The sequence below is a fragment of the Grampus griseus genome (assembly GCF_964374135.1).
Source record: "Grampus griseus genome assembly, chromosome: 2".
In the NCBI taxonomy this organism is placed as follows: domain Eukaryota; kingdom Metazoa; phylum Chordata; class Mammalia; order Artiodactyla; family Delphinidae; genus Grampus; species Grampus griseus.
This window is the reverse complement of record NC_139018.1, coordinates 85,992,321-86,005,857: the sequence shown is the minus strand read 5'-3', so window position 1 is coordinate 86,005,857 and position 13,537 is coordinate 85,992,321. Positions and strand designations below refer to the sequence as shown.

General features: G+C 38.7%; 1 protein-coding gene across 1 annotated transcript in view; it reads right to left on the bottom strand.

Annotated features, from left to right (window-relative positions):
• Positions 1-13,537, bottom strand: part of STARD9 (StAR related lipid transfer domain containing 9) — a gene marked incomplete at its 5' end in the record, with an annotated part of 130,965 nt that overhangs the window by 45,284 nt on the left and 72,144 nt on the right. The window contains 5 exon segments of the mRNA XM_082648352.1: positions 67-276; positions 695-792; positions 1,862-1,929; positions 4,626-4,698; positions 6,130-6,199. Coding sequence (XP_082504478.1) covers positions 67-276; positions 695-792; positions 1,862-1,929; positions 4,626-4,698; positions 6,130-6,199 — 519 coding nt within the window.

Here is a 13,537-nt window from a genome sequence, read left to right as displayed (position 1 = left end):
GATGAAATGGGCAGCAGTGGCAGAGCACCAGTCTCAACACAGAAGCAGCTCCAGCAGCCTACTCACTGGCAACCATGATGGTTCTGGAGTTGCCTCCGAGGCTGTCCTTCAGCAGCCAGGTCAACACAGAGTCCCGGTAGGGGATGTAAGACTGCCTCTGGGAAGGTCCTGCTCCACTGCTGGTCCTGGAAGGAGAGCTAGGGATCCCACCGTCACTACCATTGCTCACTGTGCTGCCGAGGCTCTGGCAGCTGCTGAATACCTGAGAGTTCTGGGCTTAAAAGACAAAAAAATAATAAAAGTGGAAGAAAAAAAAGGAATTACGAAACAAATGCATTAAAACAAAGCAATGGTTGGAGAAGGCAGACTTAGCATCACACTTCCTAATCCCTTTCTGCCTATGATTGGATGCTTTAAGTATGGTTCCTGAATTAGACTCTGGACTCAAGAGATGGAATATTTAAGCCAAACAATTTTGTAGTTTCCCTTCTTTTTGGAATGAAAGTGGTAGGATGATGGTCACATTGTGTTCAAAAACTACAAATATCAATTTTTCATGCCCAAAGCCAGAAGGTAAACTTTATCAGAAAGAACCTTTTAAGTATCTACTCCATTTTGACAAAATGAAAACATATGAGTTATCTTTCAAAGTCTCCCCCTCCCACTCTGATAATCCAGGCTACCGTCAAAATACCTAAGGTGGAGATGACGATCCCCAGAGTCACAAGAGACTTGTTGATATTGGCTCCCTCAGTAATCCGGTCCTTACAGTAACTGGGATCTGCTCTTTCACTAAAACACAGTGGATGAAAAGAGAAACAAAAGTGAACAAGAAGACACTATCCTTACAATGCTGTTGAGAAACACTATCCATTATGTTGCACTTTGTGTAAAAGGTCCACATAATAAATCCCTTAGAATTCAGTTCCAGAAAAAATGTTACCATCATGTAACAAACTGGCATCCTTCTGCTTCTCAGGCAATAAAAATCAAACAATTCATTACATTTGGCTGCCAGAGCATTTTGAGTTAATACTTATTCACAGTAATGATACCAACATAGTTTTTTGGTATATACAATTCCCCTTTTGTTTTAATTTCACATATTAATGGCTTTATGCTGTGTCATTAATGGTTTCAAATTCCTTATTTAAGTAAATGTGAAATATTAGAAATACACACTTCCAGTTGGCTGATACAATTTCTTCCAGAAAGCACTTAAGCTTTTAAGGGAGTGGTGTACCATATTAATTATTTAGCAGTTTTAAAATAAGAAAATATGCCTTACTTCATGTTACACTTTTTTCTGACCACATTATTCCTGAGAGTTTCTTCTTTCTGGATATGTAAATGAGTACAATTCATGTTTCCTTCTAATACTTAAAAGGCAGTATCTGATCCCCAATGCCACAGTATTTTTTAAACCTTTTTTTTTTTTTTTTGAGAGATGTGTAGAGCAGCATAAAATCAATATTAGGTCAAAGGAAAAAAGCACGCTAACTCAGTCCCCTCTACTTAGAGCACTGGTTTTCAATCTTGGCTATACACTGCTGGCACTCCTTCTGACTCCACTAATAATCTGATTTATTTGATTTGAGGTGCAACCTAGGCATTGGGAGCTCTAAAAGGTCCAGGTGATTTTAATGGGCAGCTAAGATTGAGAACCCCTAACATAAAATTTTTTAGCCCTCGGAAAACTACAGTTTCTTAACCTAGTATTCAAACAATTTGTTTCTTTTGTAGTTTTCTCAGGATGACTGAAATGTGTAAAAGGTGGGGAAAAGTTTATTCCCCGTAAAATGAGCAAGAACAAGGTCATTGTCAAGGGAGTAATTCCACTTGGCTTTGAGATCCTAATTACCTGCCTGCTAGGTCCACAAGGTTGATCTTGCTAGAGATTTCAGAGGGGAGGTGGTTCTCCAGGATTGCCTAAAGGGAGAAAAGATATTTAAAGCTTGTCACTTGGAACAATATGTTGTTTTTTTCCCATGACACCCTCCTAACCAAGGTGATATTCGGATTTTTAGCCAACTCACTCAAGAAATCTGTATTCTAATGTGTTCTGAACCAGATGAGCTCTCAATATCTGACAATCAGTAAGCCCTGAGTCCTGCCATCATTAAAAATGTGAGCAAAACTTCCATAGGGTAGGTGGGCAACCCCCCAACAAAGTCTCCCTAGCACGGTTTACCGGGTAAATGCTCAACTCTTCTCCAGGAGGCTCTGGCCCATCAGTAGAGATCCATAGTAGGTTTGGAGGAGCGGATGATGGGGCTTTGTCTCTTGTTAACCAGAGTCACAGCCTGTTAACTTGCTGGGCAGGACTCTGCCTCTCTCTGTTCTATCCAGGGGCATCCAGCCCTCAAGAGCAAAACCACCTTTCCTTTTTTTAAAAAAATTCAATATGGGGTTTTTGTTGTTGTTGCTTAATTTTAATGTTGTGCATCCATCACTAAAATCCAGTTTTAAAATATTTCCAATAACTCCCCAAATTCCAAGTCTGTTTGCAATCAATCTCCATTGCCATCTCCAGCCCTAGGTCACCACTCAATTTTCAATCTCTATAAATTTGTCTTCTCAGGATATTTCACACAGATGAGTCATACAATGTCTGGCTTCTTTCACTGTGCATAATTATTTTGAGATTCATCCAGGTTGAGGCATGTGTCAAAAGTTCAATTTTATTGCTGAGTAGTATTCCAGTGTATGAATGTACCATGGTTTATCTATTCACCTCTTGATGGACATTTGGGTTGTTTCCAGCTTTGAGCAATTACAAATAAAGCTGCTATGAATATTTGTGTACAAGTCTTTGTGTGGACATATGATTTCTTTTCTCTTGGGAAAATACCTAGCACAATGGCTGAATCATATGGTAGGTATATGTTTAATTTTTAAAGAAACTATTAAATTCTTTTTCAAAGTTGTTGTACCAGTAGTATAGTGTATGAGAACTCCAGGTCCTACAATCTTGCCAATATTTAGTATAATAATTCTTTTTAATTTTAGCTATTTTAAAAGGTGAGTAGTGATAGTTCATTTGGTATTAACTTGCATTCCTCTAATAATTAATGATGTTTGCATCTTTTCAAGTGCTTAATTGTCATCTGTATATTTTCTCTAGTTAAGTATCAGTTCAAAATTTCTAACCAATTTTTTTGAGTTGTTTTATTATTGAGTTTAGAGAGTTCTGTATATATTCTGGATACAAGTCTTTTATCTGACATATGTTTTACAAATAAATTCTCCCTGTGGCTTTTCTTTTAATAGTGTCTTTTGAAGAGCAGAAGTTTTAAATTTTGACCAATTCCAAATTTCAATTTGTTCTTTTGTTCAATTTGTGTTTTTAGTGCCATATCTAAAAAAACTTTGCCTAATCCAAGGTCACAAATGTTCTCCCATGTTATTTTCTATGAGTTTAATTGTTTTAGGTTTCACATTAGTGCCTACGATCCAGTATGAGTTAATTTTTGAATAAAGTGTACACTAAAGACTTTCAACAAATTTGGCAGTTGTTTTTGGCCATTATTTTTCAATTTTTTCTTATGCCTATTTTCTCTTCTTTCTTTCTGGGATTCCCATTACACTTATGTTGACACACCTGATGTCCCACAGGTCTGTGCAGCTCTGTTCATTTTCCTTCAGTTACTCTTCTTCAAATTGGATGATTTCTATTTGTCTATCTTCAACTTCACTAATTCTTCTGCCATCTCAAATCAGCACTTGAGTCCCATTAGTGATTTTTTCATTTCTGTTATTGTACATTTCCAGAATTCCCCCTTTTAAAATAACTTCTATCATTTTATTGAAATTCCCTAGAGTCATTATCATCATGTTTTCCTTTAATTCTTTAAAACATGGTTTCCTTCAGCTCTTGGAATGTATTTATATTAGTTGCTTGGAAGTCTTTGTATGCTGAATCCAACATGTGGAGCCCTTACAGTCAGTTTCTTGTTTTTTTTTTTTTTAATTAATTAATTAATTTTTGGCTGCTTTGGGTCTTTGCTGCTGCACGCGGGCTTTCTCTAGTTGTAGTGAGCAGGGACTACTCCTCATTGTGGTGCGCAGGCTTCTCATTGCAGTGGCTTCTCTTGTTGTGGAGCACGGGCGCTAGGCAGGCGGGCTTCAGTAGTTGTGGCACGCAGGCTCAGTAGTTGTGGCTCACGGACTCTAGAGTGCAGGCTCAGTAGTTGTGGCACATGGCCTTAGTTGTTCCGTGGCATGTAGGATCTTCCCAGACCAGGGCTCAAACCCATGTCCCCTGCATTAGCAGGCGGATTCTTAACCACTGAGCCACACCAGGGAAGTCCCTACTTTTTAATTTTAATGTTTATTTTCATTTTAAATGCCCAGACTGATCATATAGATATTAAAGTACTTTGAAATGTTAAAAGTAAAATGTAGGTCAAAGATATTTTGATTAGTCTTTATGAAATGCCTCTACGCTTTCTGAATGTGTAGCTTAGTAGACTGTGTGTAGGTCCTACTTATAATGTTAGGTCATATCAGAGGACCTATAAAGGGCAAGGTAGGAAGAAAGAAAAAGAAATAGGAAGGAAGACAGGAAATCAGTCAAAAGGGACAATGAAAGGAAGAAATCTAAGCAAATATAAGTGGTAACCAACCTGCGTATAGTAGATAGTGAAGATGGCATGGGATCTGCTGCTGGCCTCATGAACATGCGTTGCTGCTGTGATTCTGTGTATATAAGGGAAGAAAATTAGGACAAGGATTGTTTATGCATGTTGATCTTTAAGGATCCAAGGGGAACACAAGAGATGTTAGTGCTGAGGTTCACAAGTGAGGATCATGAAACACACGTTATTTAGTCTGTTATTGTTAGGAGAGTGGCCCCAAGAGGGCAGGAGCAGTGCTCTAGGTCCTGATATCTGAGAATAAAAGCGAGTGTAGATTCATATTAAACCACAATTAGAACTTTTTTTAAGCAATAGAAGTTAAAACTCAGAGTTGAAAGCGTGATACTAAAGAGTCATCAACCTGTAAGAATATCCCTAAAACAGACCCATTTAAATAAGACAAATGGACGTAGAGAGCTTGCTGGAGAAGAAGGCTCAAAGACAGAGAAAGTAAGTCATGATTAAACACAGAATATTAACTTTATAGTGCCAGAAAGGGCTAAAATGAGATCTTGAATTACATGAACATCATGCTTAAGCCAGGTAGAATTCATAGGCTCCCTGAAAGATTCATTCCAATCTTGACCCTTAAAGTCAAAAGAGTCTTCCCTTCATCTAAATCTAAGTCAATCGTGCCTCAGTTTAAGACCAACTCATTGACTTCTGTTCTCAGAGGAGTTACAGAATTGAAGAAAAGAGTCAAAACCTAGAGGCTGATTTATTCAAGGATGAGAAGGACAAGGTAAGGCCTGACACTTAAAGATCAAGGAGCTCAGGGTACCCTGAAAACATGAAGCAAGTGCCTCCAGAACAGTTCCACGAAAGCCAAGGAACAGAATGTTAAATTTAAATTTCTTCCTTTATGTTCAGTGAGCTCAGACGTGTTATTAATAGGGTACGCAGAAGACTCTAAATTCCCCCAATTTTTTTTTTCAGGTAAAAAAGGCTATTTTGGGGGTGTAAAATGACATTCTGGGTATTTTATAGTAACTAAAAATAGAGTATTATCACAATTTACAATAGGTTTCAGGAGAGTCAATAGTATTTCATAGCAGATTCAAAACAGTCTTTTTTTGAGTAACCTTTACAGTATGCAAAACTAGAAGAAAAATGGTTTTCTGAAACATTTTAAACTATATATAAACTATATTAAAGTATATCACCTCTATCAAGGAGAGGACAGTGCAGGCAAGAATCTGTTCTTTGATGAAAAACAGCAGAAGTCGTGTATTATAAGACAAAGCATAGAGTAATACTCTGGGCTTACTGCCTAATATTATTATACCCAAAACAAACTCCAGCTTCACCACTAGTGAGAAGAGCACTAGATCTCAGCCACTGCCCCCTGCACTGGGTACACTTCTGTTCTGAGAAAGGCCTGCTGATTGTGGATGTGGGGAGCTGCAGAGAGAGTACACACTGTGAAGGGGGAGGAGAACACAGGAAATAAGAATGAGACTGAAAGAATGACAAGGACAAACAAACCTGTTACCTGTTTGCTATTCCCTCCTCCAAGAGCTGAATTACTTGCTTATAGCTGGTAACTACGTGTTGAGATAAACCTATCCAATTTGCAAGGAGGAAAAAAGAAATTAAAAATTTTTGGCAAAGTTTAACCTTATCCTGTAGGTAATTAAATTTATCATCCTATTTCATATCAGTTGACAGACAAGAATGAGGGAACAACTTAATTCAGATCATAAATTAAGTCAACAAATATCTATTGGAAGCCTACTGTCAGGCATTGTGACAGTCTCTCTGGGAACATAGGTCTCTGCCCACACAGCCATTATAGTCTAGAATTCATGTAGCGGTTATGCTAACAACAATGAAAAGAATAGCAATAACAATTCCTTACAATTTTGCTATATAGGTTATAAGAAAAGTTCTCATAAATTACCTCATTTGGCCCTCACAAAATTCCTGAGGCAGACAAGGGCTACGTGCCCCACAAAATGGCGGACTCGGTTTGACATACAAACCATACAGTACACATGTCCTTATCCTCCCACAGTTTACAATCATGAGAAGTTTTATGATACAAGATAATATGGCCAAGTGCCACAGGACTAGAAAGATAATAAATGCTGAGGAGATCAGAGGAGTGGTCAGGGAAAGCTCCATGGGGGAAGTGAGACTTGAATTTAGCCACTGTAGAATGGGCAGGCTTTAGATAGGTAAAGAGAGCTTAAGGGCATGAAAGTAAATCTTTATGGCTGGTTACCCACCAAGTCAAAAAAGGCCTTCACAACTGTGCTAGAGAATCTCTGTATTAGAGATTCAGGAACCAAAGTAAATTTATGGGCTGATGAGCTGAACACACTTACACTAAAAATTAGCAAAGTAACTTGAACACTGACTGGATTTTTTTTTTTTTTGCGGTACGCGGGCCTCTCACTGTTGTGGCCTCTCCTGTTGTGGAGCACAGGCTCCGGATGCGCAGGCTCAGCGGCCATGGCTCACGGGCCCAGCCGCTCTGTGGCATGTGGGATCTTCTCAGACTGGGGCACGAACCCACGTCCCCTGCATTGGCAGGCGGACTCTTAACCACTGCACCACCAGGGAAGCCCTGGATTTTTTATATTAAGGAATTATTACTATTATTTAGATGTGATAATAGTTTTGGGTATGATTTTTTAAAAAGACATACCTTATCTTTTAGGGCTACATACTAAAATATTTAGATGAATTGATGTGACATCTGGAATTTGCCTCAGAATAATATAGAATGTGGACAGGAATGTGGACAGGGCAGAATTTGCAAAGGGTTATTGGGTTATGGGTTACTGTGAAATGGGGGTACATTATACTAGTCTATTTTTGTTCAAAATGTTCAAAATTCTCTATAATAAAAAGAATTTTAAAAATTTAACCAAGGATAGGGACTTTCCTGGTGGTTCAGTGGGTAAGACTCTGTGCGGGTTTGATCCTTGGTCAGGGAACTAGATCCCACATGCATGCCGCAACCAAGAGTTCGTATGCCACAACTAAGAAGTCTGCATGTCACAACTAAGAAGTCCACATGCTGCAACTAAAAGACCCTGCATGCCTCAACAAAGATCCTGTGTGCTGCAACTAAGACCCGGCGCAGCCAAAAAAATAAAAATAAAAAAATAACCAAGGGTAGAGACCTTCTGCTTTCTGTAATGGCAAATTACATAATATAAACCAACCCTTCTGCTAAAGACTATTAGAAACAGCTGGACAAAATATAAAAGATATCAGTGTGAAGGCACAGAGGGATGATGAGACAATGAAAAATTTCCAGGCTATATACTGGGGGAGGATGGAAGTCCACAGAGATAAGGCCGGCATTTGGGGACGCTTCTCCTCTGAGAGCATTTGCCAAACCTTGAGGAGAAGTGGCTGACAGCAGTTCTCTTGACAAACTCACAGGTCTAGGGAGACACAGACTGCAGTCCACAGCCCACCTGGAGTGGACCCTATGGCACACCACATCTTTGGGTTGGAAACCCAAAGGGTTAAAACACAGGAATAAGGTTGAATTAATTAGAAGTAAATAGCCTCTGAAGGGATTACAGCTCAGCTTTGAACATTCTCAGTCCTTAAATTGGACTGATGTGATTCTGAATCACTAATGTGTGCAGGAACCTGGCACAAATAAATAAAAGTCTTCTGTACTGGCAGATATCACTGTTCTAGACCTATAAATGACTTCTATAAGCAATTTAGCAAATACTGTCTGGCACAAAATTATAACAAACCAGACACATAAGTAGACCTGACAACATAAATGAAAACCAGCAAAAATAATAGGGAATAGAAAGAGACCTAAGAAAGATCCAGATATTGGAGTTACAGTAACTTTAAAGTAACTGTGCTTACTATTTTCAAGGGGCTAAAGACAAGATTATAAAATCTCAGAGAAAATTGGAAACTATAATAAAAAGATCAAATGTAGATTTGGGAAGTAAGAACTACTGTAAGTGAAAAAAAGAACTCATCTAAGTTTCTCATCTAAGTATCTAAGTTTAACAGCAGGTTAGACATAGCTTAAAAAACAATTAGTGAGGGCTTCCCTGGTGGTGAAGTGGTTAAGAACCTGCCTGCCAACGCAGGGGACACAGGTTCGAGCCCTGGTCCGGGAAGATCCCACATGCCATGGAGCAACTAAGCCCATGTGCCACAATTACTGAGCCTGCGCTCTAGAGCCCGCGAGCCAGAACTACTGAGCCCACGTGCCACAACTACTGAAGCCCGCACACTTAGAGCCCGTGCTCCGCAACAAGAGAAGCCACTGCAACAAGAAGCCCGCACACTGCAACCAAGAGTAGCACCCGCTCGCTGCAACTAGAGAAAGCCCATGCGCAGCAACGAAGACCCAATGCAGCCAAAACTAAATAAATAAAATAAATAAATTTATAAAAAAGTAAAAAAAAACTATTAGTGAACAGGAACATATGTCAGAATCATACAACCAAAATAAAGCACAGAGAGCCAAAAGATACAAAGCATTATATAAGAGAGGGTAAGAATCATAAAGTATACATAACACACCTGTAACTGGAGCTCCAAAAGGAGAGAGTGGGGTAAAAGCAATGTTAGAAGTAATGGCTCAGAAATGTTTGCAAAAAAAGATGTAAAACCACAGATTCAGGAAGCCTGACACAATTAAAAAAAAAAAAAATCTATCCCTCGGCACTTCATGCTAAACAGTTAAAAGCCAAAGACAAAGAGAAAAACCTTAAAGGAATTACTAAGATAACATCTCAACAGAAACAATGGAAGGCAGAAGTCAGTGGAATAATTTTTAATTGCTGAAAGAAAATAACCACCAACTTAAAATTCTATACTTAGTGAACTTCTCCTTTAAGAATAAAGAAGAAATAAAGTTATTTTCAATCAACTGAAAACCAAGAGAATTTGTAAACAGCAGACCCACACTAGAGGAAATACTAAAGATTATTTTTTAGCTGAAGGAAAATACCAGACAGAAGGTAGGAGATTTTAAAAAAAAGTTTAGACCACAATATTAGACTTTGATAAGTCAATGACCCATGCTGTAATCTCTACAATGACTACTAAAATAATAATAAGACAATGTGTAAACAGTAAGCTAAAAGAGGAGAAATATGGGATAATTTTAAAAATTAACCAACTCAAAAATCATGAAAGTAGAGAAAAAGGAACATAAAACAATGTAAAGAGAAAACACAATGTAACAGAATTAAACCCAAATAAAATTAGTAATTATATTAAAAATAAACAGACCAAAATATGCTTGAAGTATGCTCAAATCACAAGACCAAAATTGTGATGCTAGATAAAACAAAGCAAAAGCCAAATATTTTATTTAAAAAAAAAACACACATCTAAAACATATGGATATAGAAAGGGAGAAAGTATAAAAAAGATTAAAATGCCAACACTAACCAAAAGAAAGCTACAGTAGTTATAGTAATTCCTGACAAAGTAGAGTAAACTTCACGGCAAAGCATTATTAGAGATAAAGAGGGATCCTTCAAAACGACAGAAGCATTCATCAAGAGGATTTAATCATTCTAATTTTGTATGCACATGATAATAGTCTCAAAATATATAAAACAAAAATTGCTGGGATTAAAAGGAGAAAAAGACATTCATAGTCATAACAAGAAATTTTAACTAGCCTTTCTTATTATCTCATAAAACAAGCAAAAAAAAAATCAATAGGGTTATAGAAGGTTTAAGCAATGCAAATAACAAACTTGACAAATAGTATTATATCAATGCTATACCCAACTACTGCATAATTATTTTTAAGAACACATGGAAAATTTACAAAACTTAGCCATATGCTAGGCCACAAACCAAATTGTTATACATATATATTTTTTAAATGAAATCATATAGAGTGTTCATTGAATGCCATTCTATTAAAGTAGATACCTATAATAAAATAGAACTATAAAATCTCCAAATATTTGAAAATTAAGAAATGCAATTCTAAATAACCCATGGGTCAAAAAAGAAATCATTATGAAAATTACATACAATTTTAAACTAAATAATGATAAAAATACTACACATTAAAATGTGTGCAGTGCAGCTAAAGTTATATTTACAGAAAAATTCATAGCTGTAAAATATATTAGGAAAGAAAAAAGGATGAAAATCGACAAGCTAAGCATCTACTTACAAAGGTTAAAAAATCAGCAAATTAGACTCAAGGAAAGGCTGAATAAAATAACAAAAATATGAACAGAAATTAATAAATACAAAATAAACTTATAGTGGAGGGAAGCCACAAAACCAAAAGTTGATTTTTTGAAAAGACAAATAAAATTAATAAGTCCTTAAATTGAACAAGAAAAAAGAGACAAGGGATAGATAACCAGTTAGGAATGAAAAAAGAGATCCTACATTTAAAGAGTCATCTTACACATAAAGCGTAAGAGGATATTACTCTTTATGCAGATACATGTCTTACATTTAGAGGAAGTGGATTTTTTAGAAAAATACAATTTACCAAAAATTGGTGCAATAAAAAATAGAATATTTGAAAGAAATCAAATCTATAATCTTAAACCTTCTCATCAAAAAATCCTCCAGACTCAGAAGGCTTTGCCAGCAAATTCCACCAAATATTTAAGGAGGAATAACCCCAATCTTACAAGAAGTCTTTCAGAAAAAAGAAAGTCTTTCAATCTTACAAGAAGTCTTTCAGCATCTCTCAATTCATTTTAGGAAACAAACATAACCTTTATACTTAACCCTGATGAAGGAAAATGGAGAATCAGAGAAGGATAAAGAAGAGAAGAGGAGGAGGAAGAAAAACAGGACAAGGAAGATGATGATTAGAGGAGAATTTCACTCTTGAACATACATGCAACAACTCCCAACAAAACACTGGAAATCCAAATTCCGCAGTATATACAAAGGAAAATATATCACAGGTAACTTGGGTCTATGCTAGGAATGCAAGACTGCTATAGCATTCAAAAATCAGTGTAATTCACCTTATTAACAGGACAAAGGACACAAATCATACAATATAGACAAGCATATATAAAGCAAATAAAATTCAGGGACTTCCCTGGTGGTCCAGTGGTTAAGAATCCGTCTTCCAGGGCTTCCCTGGTGGCACAGTGGTTGGGAGTCCGCCTGCCGATGCAGGGGACACGGGTTCGTGCCCCGGTCCAGAAAGATCCCACATGCTGCCGAGTGGCTGGGCCCATGAGCCATGGCCGCTGAGCCTGCGCGTCCGGAGCCTGTGCTCCGGAACGGGAGAGGCCACAACAGTGAGAGGCCCACGTACCACAAAAAAAAAAAAAAAAAAGAATCCTCCTTCCAATGCAGGGGATGGGGGTTCAATCCCTGGTCAGGGAACTAAGATCCCACATGCCGCGGGGCAACTAAGTCTGCGTGCTGCAACTACTGAGCCCACGTGCCGCAACTAGAGAGCCTGCATGCTGCAACTACAGAGCCCACATGCCACAGCTACAGAGCCCACGTGCTCTGGAGCTCATGCGCTGCAACTACTGAGCCCACGGACGCTCTGGAGCCCACGTGCCACAACTAGAGAGAAGCCCATGCACCACAACAAAGAGCACGGCTGCTGCAACGGAAGATCCTGCATGCCACAACTAAGACCTGACGCAGCCAAAATAAATAAATAAATAAGTATTTTTTAAAAATTCAATGGCTGTTTATGTTTTTTTAAAAATTCCTAGAACCCCTTCCATTTCCCTTTCGTGAACAATTTAGTCCTAAAGTCCTTACGTGGAGCAGAGCAAGGCAGGCAACCACGTCAGGGTGAAGAGCCTGAGAAGAATAAGGAGGGCGTCCCCACAGAGGGAAGGCCTGGCGTGAGAGTGGGGTGAGGAGGGGATGACACGGGTGGCAGCCCAGCACAGAAAGTCAGAGCCTGATGGGCTGAGCAGAGCGTCCCCACAGAGGCAGCCCAGTGCAGGGCATGGGAGCCCGGGGAAGGTGAGCAGGCTACCCATGTGTGGGGGCAGCCTGCCGTGAGAAGCCAGAGGCCCAACAAGGAGAAAAAGGCATCCCCACAGAGGGACTGGCAGCGGAACAAGATTTCTAAGTTGGCGTGAGGAGGTGGCCCAGCAAAAGAATACCAAGACCAAGAAGGGTATGGAAGGTACCTGCACAGTGAGGGGTGGGGACAGGCAGCCCTGCACGGAGCGCTGGAATGCAGGCACGGTGAGCATGGCTTCTTGTGGTGAGAGGCACAGCCAGGTGAGGCGGGCATCCACATAAGAGAGAGGACAGCAATGACAAAACTAATTACACATGGGGGTGGAGGGATCGATCAAAGAAGCATTTCCACCTTTGGATAAAGGAATTACAAATCTGGAAAGGGAGAAATCCAGAATGAACCCTGCTGTGTTGGACTGCAGTTGGAAGTACTGGTGTGAACATATATTAGCTCCGTCCACTCAGAAGGACTAGGAGTTGCAGCATCTCAAAAGCAATGAGCATACCTAGAACTTAGATCTTGGCTTCCAAAAACTTTTCTCCAATAAAAAGGATCAGATTACATATAGAATAGATAAACAACAAGGTCCTACTGTCTAGCACAGGGAACTATATTCAATATCCTGAGACAAACCAAAATGGAAAAGAATATTAAAAAAGAATGTATATATATGTATAGCTGAAGCACTTTGCTGTACAGCAGAAATTAACACAACATTGTAAATCAACTATACTACAAATAAAAAAAAAAAAAGAAGAACCAGGGCTCCTGGGAGAAACGGCTGATTCAAAGACTGAGGCAGGGAAAGCAGATGAACCTCAAACATCTCCTGTCAGAAAGCAAGGAAGTGCTCAAAGAATGATGGCGATATGCCAAAATGTCACAGGAACACACCTGAAGTAGATTCCATTGGCTAAATCTGGAATAATTGGAGCATCAAAATAAAAAATAGTAGTAACAGAAG